We start from the raw sequence: 15,454 nt of genomic DNA on the forward strand, positions 1-15,454 counted from the left end.
CATTGAGGTTCAGAAAGGCAAAGACCACCGGTCACTCCTTTCCAGGGACCTCCTCTTGCCCAACCTCCTCTTGCCTAGGGTCGCCTGTCGCGAGATGGAAAGGCTAGAAAGGCCTGCTGAGCAGCGTGGGACCGAGCTCATGCCGCCCTCCCAATGCCTCATCCCGCGGGACACCCGGCTAAGGCTGGGGCGCCTAGCGGCGCGGGGCGGGGCTGCACGGGGCGGGGCGGGGCGGGGCGGGCGGGCGCCTCCCGGCCCGAGGAAGTCCCGGCCCCTGGCTTTGGGGAAGTGCCACCCAGGCGCCTGCGCACTGCGCCCGCGCCCCCTCCTCGGCGGCGGGCCGGACCTCGGAGCGCGCGGGCGGAGGCGGCGGCGCGGGAGTGCGAGGGTGAGTGCGCGCGCAACGCGGGACCGCGGACGGAAAGCGGCCGGAGCGCGGGAGCCTTGGAGCTGGCGCGGGGATCCGTTCCCAGGACTGCGGCCACGGGCCCACGTGGACCTGGGCCGTGGTGGGACCGAGCCCGCCCCCCCCTGCGTGGGGGAGGGGACGCGCAGCAGGGTTCCCCTTTTTCTGTAGCTCAAAGCCTGGGGAAGTGATTGCTCAAACATGGGGGCCGGAAGAACCCAGGTTTCCGCGTCTCCTACCCCCAGAGCCTAGTGGGAAGGGGCCAGGCGGGACTCCGGACTGCCTCCGCTCCACCCCACCCCGTGGGGTCTGAAACTCACTGGGCCTTAGAACTGCAGGGGAGGCGCTGCACCCCGGGGCCCAGCCTCCCTCCAGAACGCCGCAGGACTATCTCCTGCAGTCTGATCTGAGTCCCTGCTGCTGCAGAGCACGCCCCTTCGGCAGCCAGGGTGGGGCCCTGCCCGAACCCGGCCCTCCCGCCCCCGCCCCGCCTGGCCTTTGGGTCGCTGGTGAGTGGGGCACCGTGGCGAGTTCCCTAAGGGAGGAATGGGAGCGTGAGAAGCATGAGGTAGGGGCCCTGCGGGTGAAAGAGGCCCCTCCAGATAACTCTACCAGCAGAGACTCGACAAAGCGGGGGACGGGGTTCCCCTGGCGTCTCAGGTGGGAGTCAGCAGGATTAGGGGGGGTTGGCCTGTCCAGGAAGGCGCCCGCTGGGGTTGCAGTAGGAAAGGTATGGGTAGGATTGCAATGGGAATAGAGCCCCTCTGTCGACACCCCTTGTAAAGGTTATGACATTTTTTCTGGGATTGTCACATTTTTAAATTCTTTTTTTGGACTGAGCAGACTCCAGGACGTTCTTTTTCCTTCTGTGGAGCAGAACAGCAGCCACTCCCCAAGGAACCTCTGTCCCCAGAGATCAGATTTGCTGCCTGTCTGGCCTCTCCCAGCCTGAGGACCAAAGCAGGCGGGTTTGAGGAATGGGAGGAGCCTCTCAAGGGGTAGGAGGACCTTAATGCAGACCCTGTGTCCTGGGGAAAGGAGGCAGCCCAAGCCAACCTGGGCCATGGGTGGCCCCACTGCCCTGAGAAGGTGCAGAGAGCCAGGTCCAGGACCTTCAGCTGGAAGGAAGACGCTGTTTCCCATCTCTTGACCAAATTGGGCGGCTCACAGAACCCCACATCATCTCTGTCTCCAATGCATAACTGCTTGGAGATGAAGGCTCTGAAATACGGTGCAGGTGGGATGTGTGAGGAGGAAGAATAGGCTCTGGGTACTCCACCAGACCTCAGGTTGCTGTGCCCCTACCTTTCTCTAAAAACTTGACCCTCAGAGAAAGCCCAGCTCCAGCTACTTGTGTGTTCCCAGCTGCTTGCAGGGAACCTATGGTCTCAGAAGAAGAGGTGCAGGTGGTGAGGTACTGAAGCCCTCAGGTGCCCCAGGTGTGCAGATCTCAGCATAATCCCCTCACCACCACTCAGTTCTCAGAGGCCTAGAGAGGTCAGCTGGGGTGGGAACAGGATCAAAGGCCACAGGGATGGTGAGGGGGGCGGGACACAGCAGGAAGGTGAAAAGCGAATAAGGGACCAGTTGTCAAGCCCTTTGCCACTGGAAAGGGAAATAGAGGACTACATCTCTGTAGTCCTGGACAAAGGAGGGTACAAGTGGGGGGGGGGCATTCAGAATTGCCACCTGGCACTGAATGGCCACCTTGCTCCAATGTCCTTAGGATTTCTGGGCTTAGCAGGGGATATGTTTGCTTCCTGAGGACCCCACTGTCAACTTTTTTTTTTTTTTTTTTTTTTTTTTTTGTCTTTTTCATTTTTTATCGGTACCAGGGATCGAACTCACAACTGCCTGCTTGCAAGGCAGGCGCTTATGCCGCTGAGCTAAACCCCCAGCCCCGCCCAAACACTATTTGGGAAGGATCAGCCACGGGTTCATTCCCTTCCTGGGCCCATCATGCTGCCCCTTTACCTGGCCAGCAGGCCTCAGGATTTCTCCAGCCTGAAGGTCTTGAGCATGGAGGGAGAGAAGCTAGGGTAACATGTACAAAAGCACCTGAGACCGTGAAAACCTTGTTCCCAGGCACGAGTCCCTGCTCCTCAGTGCACGCTCCACTCCCTGCACCTTCAGGAAGTCCTGTCCCAAATCAAGTCCTTGCTGTTGGTCTTGCCCTCTGCCCCTGCCAAACTCAGGGCGGGGGGAATAGTAGCCCCAGCTCCTTGGGAGGGGATAGGCACAGGAAACCAAGAAAGAGGAACTTGGGCTTCCGGCTTCCCTGGCACTGAGCAGTTGGAGGTATCCCAGAACTACTTCTGGGGGCTTCACTGGGGACCCAGCCTGAAATGAGGGGCTAGAAGCTGCCACAGCTCACTCCTTTCTAACTCAGTCACCCCACCCCACGCACACAGCCTCCCACCCCCCTGTGGCCCACAGGCACAGGCTAAGGCTGGGAATTAGGTGCAGGGCTCAGAGATGGAGCTGTCCTCTCAGGACTCCTTGCATAGGGGTCAGCCAAATGCTCAGGCAAAACCTTGGCTCCTCTCCCCAGACCCCCAAGCTGTGGTGAGGGTCCTGGAGCTGGCACCACGGAGCCTGGGCAGGCCCTTCCACCCACCCATGCCCACCCCGAATGAGGCTGAGAAGCAGGTATGCCACTCCCTCCTCCCCTCTTCCTAGGCAATGGGGTGGGCAAGCTGGGGAAGAGTTACTGAGAGACCCCAGATACTTGGGGGCTAAAGAGTCATGCGTGTAGGGCTGCAACAGCCCTGTATGTCTAGTGGGCTCAGGCCTGAAGGCTGAGGCAGCCCCATCTTCCCCAGCACACAGGGCCAGAAGAGGCGGACAGGCCCCCCTCAATGTCCAGCCATGACACGGCTCCCCGGCCGGCCCCCAGCCGCAACCCATGCTGCTTATGCTGGTGCTGCTGTTGCAGCTGCTCCTGGTATGTGAGCCTGGGAACACAGCTTGCTCGGTGTGGGTGGCAGACCCAGGGCCCTGCTCCCTGAGCCTTCTGATGGCTTTCGGGGCATCACTAGTGGGCAAACTGCCCCTGCCAGCTCAGCACCATCCTGTCCAGGAACTGCTGGGAGAACTATGGTGCAACACGAAGCCGGTCCAGATGTTCCAGACTGTGCAGTGGGGGGCACATTAAGCAGAGACCCGAATGAGGGAGCATATGGCTCTGGGGCACAAAGATGCTTGTGTCTCTGGGCATCTGTGTGAGACAGGAATAGGGCTTCTAGGTATGTGGCTTCTAGGATTTCCTAGGAGCATAAGGAAGCTGACAGGGCCTTAACAGACAGGCCTGGTCCTACATAGGCTTATGAACCCCAAGGGATCTGCTAAACAGTAAGCAGCTGAGGCCAGACCCCAGGCAAAATATAGTGATGGAGAGCAGCAGGGTATGAAACAAGGCTTATGTTGCTACTAAGAAGAAACAGGGTGTGGCACAAACAGTTCTGTTTAGACTTTCATCCTGATGGATTGGTCAGGCAAACATGGATTCAGTCCCGAAAGGAAAGAAGATTCTCTTAAAGACAGCCAGGGATCAGGATCTAGGACTGGACAGGTATAAACACAGAATGGGGGCTCTGGCCTGCACCAACCAGCAAGTCCTGTTGCTGATACTGGCCGTAGTACTATGGGTCTGTTAGTGGCCTCTTTAAGAAGGGGACAAACCAGGGACAGGCTGAGGAACAGGGTCTTACACAGTAGGCCAGGGAAGGGGAAGGATGTTAGGAGCCTGCAGAGCCCCAGAAATAGGAGGAAGATTGCCATGCTGTGGTGTGACTATTTTGATCAGGACACCAACCTTGATAAGCAGATTCTGTACGAAAACAAAGAGGTATGAAAAGGGCCAGCTCCAGGGGCTACCCTTCCTGTAGCAGGTTGACACGTGTGCCAGGCTCCCATGTGTCATGTCCCACGTGTGGCCCTGATGGTGCCCAGATACCCAGGGCATCCCCGCCTTCCTCTGCTGCCAGGAACCAAGAGCGGCGACGAACGTGGAAGGCCTCCCATGATAGCAAGCTGCAGCCCCTCCCCAGCTGTGAAGTGTGGTGAGTCTGGCCTCAGTGTGTACATGTGTTGGGGAGTGGGGTAGAACCAGATGTGACACCCCTGTCCCAATGCCGGCAGTACCCCACCGAGCCCCGAGGAGGTGCAGAGCTGGGCGCAGTCCTTCGACAAGCTGATGCACAGCCCTGCAGGCCGCAGCGTGTTCCGAGCGTTCCTGCGCACAGAGTACAGCGAGGAGAACATGCTCTTCTGGCTGGCCTGTGAGGAGCTGAAGACTGAGGCCAACCAGCATGTGGTGGATGAGAAGGCACGACTCATCTATGAAGACTATGTGTCTATTCTCTCCCCAAAGGAGGTGCGCTGGTTTCTGGGATGGATAGGGCTGGCTTGGGGTGGGCATCTCCTGACCTCAGTGCCCCAATCCACAGGTGAGCCTAGACTCCCGAGTACGGGAGGGCATCAACAGGAAGATGCAGGAGCCATCTGCACACACGTTTGATGACGCACAGCTGCAAATCTACACTCTTATGCACCGGGACTCCTACCCTCGCTTCCTTAGCTCCCCCACCTACCGCGCCCTGCTGCTTCCAGAGCGCCCACAGTCCTCTGAGGCCTAGGCCACTGCCGTGGCAGCTACTCCACCTCCACGTGGGCAGAGTCCAGGCTCACACCCACGGCTTCACCTGGCTGGATGGGGGTCCCAAACCCTGAAACCAGACCCAGTCCCAGCGGAAAGTACCACACCCCCTGGCTCTGTCTTCCCTGGTCCAACAGGAGCTCTAGCCACAAGGTGAGGTGGAAGCCCCTCAGCAGCCTAAGGTTGCCAGCCTAGTGCTCCCGACAGCCCGAGGATGAATGTTGGGCCCACAGCTTTGGTGAGGCCTCCTTCAGGCAGCCGTGTACCCAGGACATGCTTCTAGGGGAGAACAAAGCCTCTATACCATCTGCTTTGTAGCAGGACACACTTCTGCTTGAGCTATCTGCACCTCAGAACCAGATGTGGAACCTCAGAACCAGGCTCAAGTGACAAGACCTGATTATATTTTATATGTTCATGAACTTTAACCTGGGAACATATCCTTGCTGTATGTTTTATCAGAAAGTGCGAGGGGGGGCGGGGTGGCAGGAGTTGGGGAGAGAAATACTTTTTCCATTTCTCTGCACCCTAAAAACAGGATGTCTTATCCTCGAAGATGTTTTCAAAGTGGGAGTCTCTCTGTTTTGGGTTGAATAGAAAAGAGGAATCATCCTGGATTTTGCCCCCACCCATGGCTCCACCCAAGCCCTGCCCAACAGTGGCACCAGTGGATGACTGCTCAGCCTGCCCAATGGGCTCTGTAACATGGTCTCGATCTTCTGTGCCTTGAGATGGGGCCAGCCCTTGTGAAGGCTTGAGATGCGACCACAAGTGTTGCCACAAAGTCACTCATGGTAGCACATCTGTAAACCCAGCACTCAGGACACCAAGGCAGGAAAAAGATCACTGCAAGTTCAAGGCCAGCATGGGCTATATTGTGAGTTAAAAGCCAGCCTGAACCTCATAGTGAGATCCTATTGCAAAGAAAAAAAAAGTGCTGGTTTAGGTATCAAAGGTTTCCTGGGGGGAGGGTGCTAACTGGGACAGGGCACTAATCAGATGGCCTTCCCCAGGGCCCCCTGGAGCTGGGCACAGTGCCATTTTCATCTTACATGCCCCATCAGACAAGCACTCACCACACATTCCCCTGTATTTCTAGGGCTTGAAGCTGAAATTAGCCCAGGGGCCTGTGATCCCCTACTCCCTGAGCAGAGGCAGAATGGGGCAACCTATCCCAAAGGAAAGACTAGGACCTTACCTGCCTGAGCCTACAGAGTGTTGGTAGATGCTGGGCAGAGTACCCCAGAGATCCCTCAAAAGACCCTAGATTGTCTGCATCTGCACAACCTGCCAACACATCCAGTTTGGTTGGGCTTTCCCCACATGTGCACATGCACACTGGAGACACACACACTCCAGTATCCTAGAATCACAGCACAGGTGATCTCTCAGTGTTGTCCCTCCAGGGCTAAGCCAAGTATTGCCTGGCCCCAAAGGAACAGTGTTCATGGCACAAAGGATGGACCAGACACAGGATGGGGCCCGGCTGTGTTCAACCCACCAGGAGTAAGGTCCAAGGATGGCAAGATGGCAAAACAAAACATTTAATAATAAGGGCAAAAGGCAGAACAGTACATGCCAAGCAGGCAAGCTAGAGCAAGCATGCCACCTTCTGGGGGTCTCCAGAGAAGCTGTGTCCAGGAATGTGGGAGGCCATGGCCTGGCCTGGGGCTGCAGCACATCTGCATGAGGGCTTAGCAGAACTGCAGGAAGGCAGGGAGAGGCATCCAACTGTGGCCCTGCTTGACCCAGGGCAGAGGCAAGGCAGTCACCCAAGGTTGGGGTCCCCACTCGCTATCCTCCAGACTCTCCAGAGGATAGCTAGACATGGTTAGCCCTGGTCCACACCATAGGAGCTCCCGGAGCCAACTCCACAAAATGGGCTGGGAGGAGTAAGCCTGAGCCCACCACCTACCTTCCAGCGGTTGCCACACTCATTGCAGACAACGAAGGTGGTCATGGGCTCATCAGAACTGCGGGTCTGCACCTGCGGGAGGGTATGGCACAAGGGTCAGTCCCTCTAGGGAGTACTGCATTGCTAACTCCTGAACCTCAGTGGAGGATCTGATACCAGGCTGCTTCGTGACCCAACCTTCCAGTGTTGGCCCTGTAGAGTAGTGGACGCAATGCAGATCCTTGTATGAGCCTGAACAGTCTATGCAGAGCCCAGGCTGAAGGTAAGGGTAGGAAAAAACCCCAACAGAGGAGGCCCCGTGAAGGGAAGACAGCAGGGATTCCACTGGCTGTGCCTCTTCATAAGGACCAAGACCACTCTTGGTAGAAACAGCCGCTCTACGCTTCCTAAGCCCTTACTGTCCCATGGGATCCACACTGTCTACCCCGACCACTTCAGCATCCACTTCCACAGCAGGTCATTGTTGGGCAGCACACACCACCCTAACTACATTGATGCTTCATCTGTGTTAGGTAGGGTCAAGCCCCCAGCTTTAGCACCCCAGAACATGTAGAGTCCACCACTCCACATGTGTTTATGGAGCATTTGGGGTCCTGGGTGAGGGGGTGATCTAAGGCTCAAGGAAATACCAACTTGGGACACCTGTTCTGGCACCATTTGCAGGTATAAGGGTGGCTCCTGGCCAGACAGGTGGGGACAGGGCTGCAGGTTCCTTGAAGACGTGGGCCCAGGACAACTTGCCTGTGTGTAGGTGCAGTTCTTCTTTCTGCACTTGCCACAGGTGAACAAGTCTGTCTGTGTGCCACCTGTGCGGGCCATCTGGTGCTCCCGGATGGCCTCCTTGGTCATGGCCTTACGGATCTCCTTTAGCTCATCACTTGCCATCTCCTGGGGTGAGGGGCCAAGTGCTTAGCCTGCAGCTCCACAGAAGCAGCCCCCAGTGCCTCCTGTGGGGCTCACCTCCGATGTCATCACCGCAATCTGCTGGGGAGTTATGGTGCCACACAGTACGTTTCTCCGAAGCTCTGGGTTCTTGGCATCCTTCAGGTTGGAGATGCGGCTCCTCACTCGGTTCTTGTACTTCATGTCTGTGTTTCCCACATCCCGGAAGATGCGTGCAGGTGTTTAAGGACCCATCTGAGGCCATTAAGCTGTACCCACCCTGAAGGGGGCTGTGTGGGGAATACTCTACCTAGCCATACGTGGTTGGTCCCCTCACCCAATCCCGGTTGAGGCCCAGGCCTTGCCGGCAAACAAAACTGACCCCTTGGCCCATCCAGGGAGAACCCTGCAAGGGCAAGACAACCCCCTCACACATGCACACCCTAGGAACAGGCAGGATATAGTCAACAGAGGGTACTAGCACCTCAGAGTGGTGTCCAGCAGCCACCAGAGGGAACCACGCCTAATGGCCTCCAGACTCCAACTGAAGCCTTGGCCCCATACAGGAAGCCCTGCACAAAGGATATACTCCTCGATCTGAGCCGACAGACGCTCACAGTCTGCACCGACTGCCACATGGTCGTCTGCAAGAGAGAGCCCTCACTACCATGCCATCGACTTCCCTGCCCGCCACTCCTTTGCCTGGACAGCACTCTGGTGGCTAAAGGGGACATGCACATCCCCAGAGGCACTGCCAGGATCCAGGTGCTCTTGATACCCCACGGAGCCCCTGCCAACTCCCAGGGACAGGACAATAGCTAGGGAAGGCAGCCTCTGCAGTGGAGGGAGGGCTGTGCTGTGCTATCCTGTCCTGTACAGCAGGGCATGTCAGGCCAGGGCTGCCGGGCACTCACGGTCTGTTTGCAGGGCAGTGGTTAGCATCTCACGGCACTTGTTACGTACAGCATTACAAGTAATGGGCACTGGAGGAAACGTGGTGATCCTTGGGGTAGATGGCATTCTGGGCAGCTCCAGCCTCTTACGGCTGAAGAGAGAGATGGAACACTGGGCTCAGATGCAAGGTCACATGCACCCCAGGAAGATGCCATCCCCAGAGCACCTTCCCTACCTCCACTGCCCACTTGCTCCACCCCGACAGATCCCAGCATAGCTGGCAACCTTGCTCATCTTTATTCAAGCCCAGTGTGCCCATGAGATCTGCCTACCTAGTCAGAGGGGAAAGTGGGTCATGGGATCCCCAGTGGATCAGGGCTCATTCCCCAAATGAACAGGGTAGGCTCCCTCACGGCTGTGTGGACATCAGCAGAAGCAGATGGCTTCCTGGAGCATTAAATCATCCATGCAGTGTTAAGATGAGCTCACGCTCATGCTGCACATCCACACCAGGAGTCCAGAGCTCAGCCTGTGCTGGCCTGGGTCCAGCCACTACTACCCAGTTTGCTCAAGAGCAAAGTGGCCTCTCCACCACCGCTTGTCACCAGGAACACCCTTGTCTGCACAGCAACAGGCCCCTGAAACACCCTTCCTGGGCAGTGTTGGTCACAAGTACATGCAGGGCAGGAACAGGAGCCAGGCAGCTGCCTTTGGTTCTAGGGAAGACTTCGTGGGAAGGCTCTCGCTCATCCTTGAGTGGCACCAGGCTAAGGGACACAGGCAGAGCAGGCCAGTGAGAACCACATTCAGGGTAGGGTCACAGAAGTAGCAGATGGTTTCCTTAGGCCAGCTCAGGACCTGCAGCAGCTCTCTGCTGAGGAAGATGGCAGAGGTTTCCCTGACAACAGAGCAGACACAGCCACCTATCTCAGATGGTTGGGGCAAGGGACCTCAGCTATGAGCTTGACCAACCCAGTGTACAGCCCTCTGGAGAAAGCCTTCCCTCAGAGAAGCATCCAGGTACATGGACATCAGCTGAGAGAAATGGAGACCAGTAGACAGGAGAATGAGTCCCTCCTTAAGGTGTGCTACCTGGGATCCATGGCCTCTGAGGCATTCTTTGTGGATGATGTGGGTAGAGCTGTGTCCCTCCCTCGATCCCTGGTTTTAGCATCAGAAACATCTGCATTGTCAGAAAACAGGACAGATTGGTCAGGGAAAGGCAAGCAGGGAATCAACCACCACCAAGGCCTAGCCTCAGCCAGACCACCATCCCCACCACCCCTGCTCCCAATGTGCAAGGTACCTGGCCACGAGGCCCTCCTGCCAATGGATCTCCCTCCGCCCCACCAAGCACATCAGACCCTGCCCCTCACATACTCACCCAAGCAGGCTACCCATGGGGCCTGCTCTCCTTGCCCCACCCCCAAGAAGACCAAGGATGTGCCCCATAAGGATTCTCCCAAGCCCAGCCTTGGATGGAGTCTGCTCAGGCCTTCACAGGGAACCAGAATATGCATGTGCCACTTGCATCTCAACAGTCACACCACTGGAAAGAAAGGTCCTGTGACTGTCCCCAAAGATAAAGCCCAGGAGAGGCTGGGACCTTTTTCCAGAGTCTAGATGTAGAGATGCCTTCCTATTTCACCCAGTTATTTGCAACCAGTTGCCTTGTACCCAGGAGGAGGGCCACTGCTGCCCAAGCAGCCCTTCCCTGTGTGGCAGCCTTAGCTCCTCCTTCTCTCCTATCCCCATGCATTTCCTGTGCATACTAGCCTTGCCATTCTCCTGTGTGACCTCCCACCATTTGACCCCTTCCCCCCAGGGCTTCTAACCCTAAACTTTGCTACTGCAGCCCAACTCCTGGTCTCAACTTTTTCTCCCGGTTCTACATGAAATCTTCTCAAGCATGTGTCCTCGCCCCACCAGTCATGCTTCCCCAGCCACCTCTGCCTGCTGGTGCTGATGGGCACCCATCCATCCATCCACTTCTAGCCCCAAGTTGAGCACTTCCTGACCCAAATTTGTCAGGGCCCACTCCCAGGAGGCCAGGCTCTGGTTAGTATGACTAGCACCATATGCTGTGCCAACCAGCAAAGGCCCCAGTTTTGGGGTGTCCACTGCCCTACCACTCAGCCCTCAAGGCCTGACCCGCACCCAGGAGCTTCTTCCAGGACTTGATGAGAGACTTGGCCAGTGCAATGACCTCCTCGTCCGAGCTCTGCTTCCGCAGGGCGTTGACAGACATCCCAACACGGGTAGACTGTAAGGCAAGCAGCCTGGGTTGGGAGGTGGTGGGGACCCACCCCAGGGGCTAGACCCACAGGATAGGGGTTAAGGACTGGCCCAGGAGAGGTAAAACTGTCCCACTTGAAACCCAGGACAGGATGAGATCTCAAGCATCCCCTCCCAGACTCATCAAGTACCAGAAAAAGGCAAGAACCCTCTCCTCAGAACAAGTGTATATGACAATCAAGCCCTTGTTGAGGAGAGCCACCAAGTCCCTGCCAAATGGCCTTGGTGCTGCTGTCCCCGGAGCTGTCCCAGGTGGGGGCAGGCAGGGCCTACCTGGAGCAGGTGCAGTGTGATAGGCATGGCCTTCAGCTCCCGCAGCAGGTCCATGGCTCCCTCCTGGAAGGAGAAGGGACCTTCATAAAGGGCTTTCAACCCACTAGACTACTCTACCTCCTACTGCCCACTGGAGGGACAAAAGGCAGTAATAATTTGGACATCTGAAGGAAACCACAATGCCTCTACCTGTAACACCCAGGGTTGTGTACACTTGTTCTCATACCATTACAGGGTCCCTTACAGCCCCCACCCCAGTCAAGAGAAAGAAAGCAAGTTGCAATCTTGCTCCTCACAGTTCACATGGCTTCCCAAACTAAATCCATGGTAACAACTTTCTTGACCTCACTGTATCACTGACCATACCACAAAAGCAAAAATGACACATCCCCTCCCCAGTACACTCAAGTGAAGGGGTAGCCCAGGTCACTGGCTCCATTCCATCCATGCCCAGTGAGTAGGACAGCTGCTCTCTAGAGTGCTCACTGCCAGTGAGGGTACCCTCAGGGTACCTCCACTCAGGCCACAGCCACAGCTGGCGCCAATGCCCACAGCTGCCAGCACTCCTCTGGATGTTGCAACAGACCTCCCTGCTCTCCTCTGCCTTGTCCAAGATCATTCCTCAAAGTCCTCAGAGGCTATGCAGACAGGGCATCCCTCCATAGCAGGCAGCATTCAATATTCTTGGGAGTGCCAAGTGACCACTCCAGGACCCTGACCCTGAAGCCACTCTGCCCCCAACACCCCTTCCAGCACACTGACAAGGCTTACATCCTCCAAAACTTTGTTTGAACCTTTTGCTACTTAGAACTGGATGGGCTCATGCAGTACCCAACTCTGCCCTGCCCTGCTGCCTTCCAGGTCCTAATGTGTTCATATGAATGTCTCCTCACGCCAGGAGGGGGCTGACAACCCACGTTTCTTCTCCGCATGTCCCAAAGCCAAGACTGTGGGAGGAGTTAGGAATCACACACACACACACACACACACACACACACACACACACACACACAATCTGTGTGGCTTCTCTGCACAGGCTGCAGTTCCTCCTCACCCCCAACAGGTCCCTGGGCTGTGGAGAAACCAAGCATGAGGTGACTTGAGGTCAGATGGTTCCCAGAGCTAATGGCACCCTTGTCAATAGCAGATCCTGAGCACTGGATAACAAAGCTTCTAGAGTGGACTGACTTATGACCAAATGCACAAAAACCCCTAAACATGCCCCATCTCCTCAAGAAGCCTCTTAGGTGCTGTAAGCCCTCTGGGCCTCTGCAGGCTTCATCCACAATCTATTGCCTCTCCCTCCTGGGCACCTATGCATGTGCTTCCACCAACCCCTAGTTGGGTTCCCAACCCATTTCTGCCTCCCACCCACCTCAGGCATTTGTAGTTTGGTTTTGTCACCTTCCAGGAAACACCTCTCTTCTCTGACCAGCAGGTCACTGCCACCCTGACTGTGACAGCAGCCATGGATTACTTCTAGCACAATGAATGTATGAGAGCCTGCTCCTCCCCCATTGTAGACCCTGGGCAAGAACCCCACCCAACACCAGTCCAGATTCAACCCTGCACACTGAAAAAAAAGCCACCACCCCTCACACCCCTACTGCAAGCACAGCCCTGGGAAAACTGTGCAGGCCTCAAAAGCCAGTGACTCAGCTCCTCACCATCTTGAGCTCCCCCAGGAACCATCTCCTGGGAGCGTGAGTCATGTTTAGGAGCTTGTCTGCTACCTCTCTAATCCCTCCCTCCCCAGACTGAGAAGGATGCAGACACCATCCGCTAAGGATGCTTCCCGAAAGGATGCAAGGTTTTCAATGTCAAAAGCTGGGCTAGACCTGGGAGGTTTCACACACTACCTCCAAGGCTCAGGCCAGGCAAGCAAGAGGCCAGCCAGCGCTGGCCCTCCTCTGGGGTCTCATCATAAAGGCCACAGGCTCTTCCCAGCCTCTCTACCATCTGCCCACACTGACTGGCGTCTGGCTAAGGGAGGGAAACAATTTATTAGAGAAACCTGGTTCTTGTAGGGTAGGGACAGACAGGGAGAAAGGGGCCCGCCTCGGCAGACCGAGGCGCCCGTGAGGGGCCGGGCAGGCGAGCGGGCGGGCGGCCTGTGGGTCTCAGCCCGCAAGGCGTTCAGTCCAGAGCGGCAGTCCCAGGACAAGTGGAGGACGGGCCCCGGACGGGGGGTCTCAGGCGGGCGGGGTCTTGTCCTGCCCGCAGCGGGCTCAACCAGGTGTCGTCAGGGCGGGGGTCCCGGGGTCCTGGCGGCCCGCGCCCCTCACCGCGCTCTTCCTGGTCACCATTTTGTCCAGCCTCCGGGCGATTCGCGCGATCTCCTCCTCCTTGCCCATCATCGCCTCTGGGGCAGCGCCCGCGCCCGTCCTGCCGGCAGCCCCAGCAGACCCCAGCAGCCACCGCCGCCACCGCCGCAGCCGCCGAGACCCTCAGCCCAAACCCCCACCCGCGACTGCGCGCTGTATCCTGGGACGCAGTCCCCGCCCCCGCGGACCACAACGCCCAGACGTCCCCGCGGCGCGCGCGGCCTCCTGGGAAGGGTAGTTTCAAATCGGCTACCGCCCGAGACCTGGGCCACAACCGCGCGGGAGGACACGCAGGACGGGAGCGCTTTCGGTAGGCTGAGTGGAGGGAGTGGGGATGGGGTACGGCGTGAACTCTGCCCACTCTCGCCACTGGCCGCCAAGGCACCGAGCGGCACTCAGAGCCAAGGCCCGAGGTCCCGAATCCTACCTTTCAGCCCTTTCAATCCCGCGCAGGCCCTTCCCACTGTGCCTGCCATCCTTTTGCGCACAAATGCCCTGTCAAGATGCCTGCTACACACAACGGCAGGGGCGAGGGATCTGTGCGGGGATGAAGAAGAGACTCTGGACCCTGGGAGGCTGCATGACCCAGGCCCTGCCTCCCGTGGGGAGCCTGTGGCTGCAGTGTACAAATCCCAGGCTCTGCACTGGACAGTTCCCCGTGGGGACCACAAAGCCCATATTACAGTACCTCGGTCAGCATGACGTGAGCTACTTCACACTACCGACCAGGCGCCGGACGGAAGAGCCAGACTGCTCTCGCTCAAAGGGATGCCCAGGCCAGGGAGAGGGAGAGACATAAGGGCCAGTAATCCCCACCCATTATGGCCTGGCACCTCCTCAGTGATGCAGATACTGGGGCGTGCTGGAGGGAACACAATTCTAGGGGAGGGTACAGGTCAAAGAAATAGTATCTCTAGTGTTCCCTCCATTATTAAAATTTAAAATGCAGGCCAAAACTCATGAGGTGCGATGGCAGGTGAAATGTCTAAAAGGCCTGGTCTGACAATGCCTTGGGCTATGTTGTTAATTAGATGTACTGAATTTCCCAGGAGCCAGCATGGAATTCCTTTTAAGTGACAAAGTTTTTCCAAGGCAGTGGCCCCATGATGAATGAACTCAGCTCCCCCAGCTCTACATATACTCGATTCTCCTCTTATCTGTGAGCTGGGATCATATCTTAGTCCTGCCCAGTGGAGCAAGTCCTTGGGTCAGAAGCCTCTGCTAGACATGAGTACAGGCTCCACAGATCAGATACACCAGGAGCATCAAGGAAGGCTAAAACCTTGCTCTTTGAACCACCCTCTTGATGGATGATAACCACACAAAGGAGCTGACATGAGTCCTGCAGAACCCACTGAAGGGCTGCCCTTGTGCAAAAACCAGTAGGAACCCCAGAATATGTGGTTTTGAGCTGGCTCTCAATCATCCACAAGGTCATGTCTATGAAAGCTGCCCAGCCAGCCATAGGAGACACAGACTTCTCAGGGTTGAGTTGATTCAAAGATCACCTGAAGGGAACCAACCCCCAAGCTGGTGCACACCTCTGACCACCAGAACTGGGGATCCTACAGTGCTGGCAGAGGCTAGCCACAGAAAAGCCACTCTGCTAATGCAAGCAGTATAAACCCAGAACTGGGAAGGCAGATATGTGCCCATGTGACACTAAGAATGAGCATCAGAAAGGAGGGAAGGCTAAGGTGGATCTCCTGGAGCTATTGCCTTTTTGCCAGAGAAGTTCAAAGATCCCCAGGAAGTAGCATGGGCATGTACCTTGAGCAGGTCATCTTCAGGGACCCATCTCATTTCTG

General features: G+C 56.8%; 2 protein-coding genes across 17 annotated transcripts; one reads left to right on the forward strand and one right to left on the reverse strand.

The window, feature by feature from the left end:
• Positions 1 to 240: 240 nt before the first annotated feature.
• Positions 241 to 5,618, forward strand: Rgs19 (regulator of G protein signaling 19). Of its 8 annotated transcripts, none has more exons than XM_005000361.4 (6): positions 241 to 388; positions 2,958 to 3,055; positions 3,229 to 3,350; positions 4,393 to 4,467; positions 4,547 to 4,781; positions 4,855 to 5,618. In XM_005000361.4, the coding sequence occupies exons 2-6, from the start codon at positions 3,026 to 3,028 to the stop codon at positions 5,041 to 5,043; spliced, it is 651 nt and encodes a 216-aa protein (XP_005000418.1). In that variant the 5' UTR covers positions 241 to 388; positions 2,958 to 3,025; the 3' UTR covers positions 5,044 to 5,618. The 8 variants fall into 8 exon arrangements, with proteins under 8 accessions (XP_005000418.1, XP_013000028.1, XP_013000032.1 ...); XM_013144573.3 differs by lacking the exon at positions 241 to 388 and adding an exon at positions 414 to 915; XM_063247976.1 differs by lacking the exon at positions 241 to 388 and adding an exon at positions 1,103 to 1,643.
• A 973-nt stretch (positions 5,619 to 6,591) lies between these two features.
• Positions 6,592 to 15,445, reverse strand: Tcea2 (transcription elongation factor A2). Of its 9 annotated transcripts, none has more exons than XM_023561951.2 (10): positions 15,417 to 15,445; positions 14,074 to 14,183; positions 11,323 to 11,385; positions 9,847 to 9,937; positions 8,775 to 8,905; positions 8,448 to 8,504; positions 7,939 to 8,093; positions 7,720 to 7,866; positions 6,979 to 7,050; positions 6,592 to 6,802 (listed from the first exon to the last, which is right to left on the reverse strand). In XM_023561951.2, the coding sequence occupies exons 1-10, from the start codon at positions 15,428 to 15,430 to the stop codon at positions 6,758 to 6,760; spliced, it is 885 nt and encodes a 294-aa protein (XP_023417719.2). In that variant the 5' UTR covers positions 15,431 to 15,445; the 3' UTR covers positions 6,592 to 6,757. The 9 variants fall into 9 exon arrangements, with proteins under 9 accessions (XP_023417719.2, XP_023417716.1, XP_023417718.1 ...); XM_023561948.2 differs by lacking the exon at positions 14,074 to 14,183 and adding an exon at positions 10,912 to 11,017 and having other exon boundaries at positions 15,417 to 15,439; XM_023561950.2 differs by lacking the exon at positions 15,417 to 15,445 and adding an exon at positions 10,912 to 11,017 and having other exon boundaries at positions 14,074 to 14,160.
• Between the last annotated feature and the right edge of the window lie 9 nt (positions 15,446 to 15,454).

Source organism: Cavia porcellus, unplaced genomic scaffold, assembly GCF_034190915.1.
Source record: "Cavia porcellus strain 051 isolate PalLab524CR breed Dunkin Hartley unplaced genomic scaffold, mCavPor4.1 scaffold_5, whole genome shotgun sequence".
Classification (NCBI taxonomy): Eukaryota; Metazoa; Chordata; class Mammalia; order Rodentia; family Caviidae; genus Cavia; species Cavia porcellus.

Coding starts and splice junctions, on each gene's coding strand:
- Rgs19 (XM_003462781.5), top strand. CDS start 2,882: ATGGAGCTGTCCTCTCAGGACTCCTTGCATAGGGGTCAGCCAAATGCT. Junction 3,351..4,392: donor TGCTGTTGCAGCTGCTCCTG/GTATGTGAGCCT, acceptor CTCTGCTGCCAG/GAACCAAGAGCGGCGACGAA. Junction 4,468..4,546: donor CTCCCCAGCTGTGAAGTGTG/GTGAGTCTGGCC, acceptor CAATGCCGGCAG/TACCCCACCGAGCCCCGAGG.
- Tcea2 (XM_063247971.1), bottom strand. CDS start 13,679: ATGATGGGCAAGGAGGAGGAGATCGCGCGAATCGCCCGGAGGCTGGAC. Junction 13,306..13,607: donor TGGTGACCAGGAAGAGCGCG/GTGAGGGGCGCG, acceptor TCCCTCCCTTAG/CCAGACGCCAGTCAGTGTGG. Junction 7,051..7,719: donor AGAACTGCACCTACACACAG/GCAAGTTGTCCT, acceptor ACCCTCCCGCAG/GTGCAGACCCGCAGTTCTGA.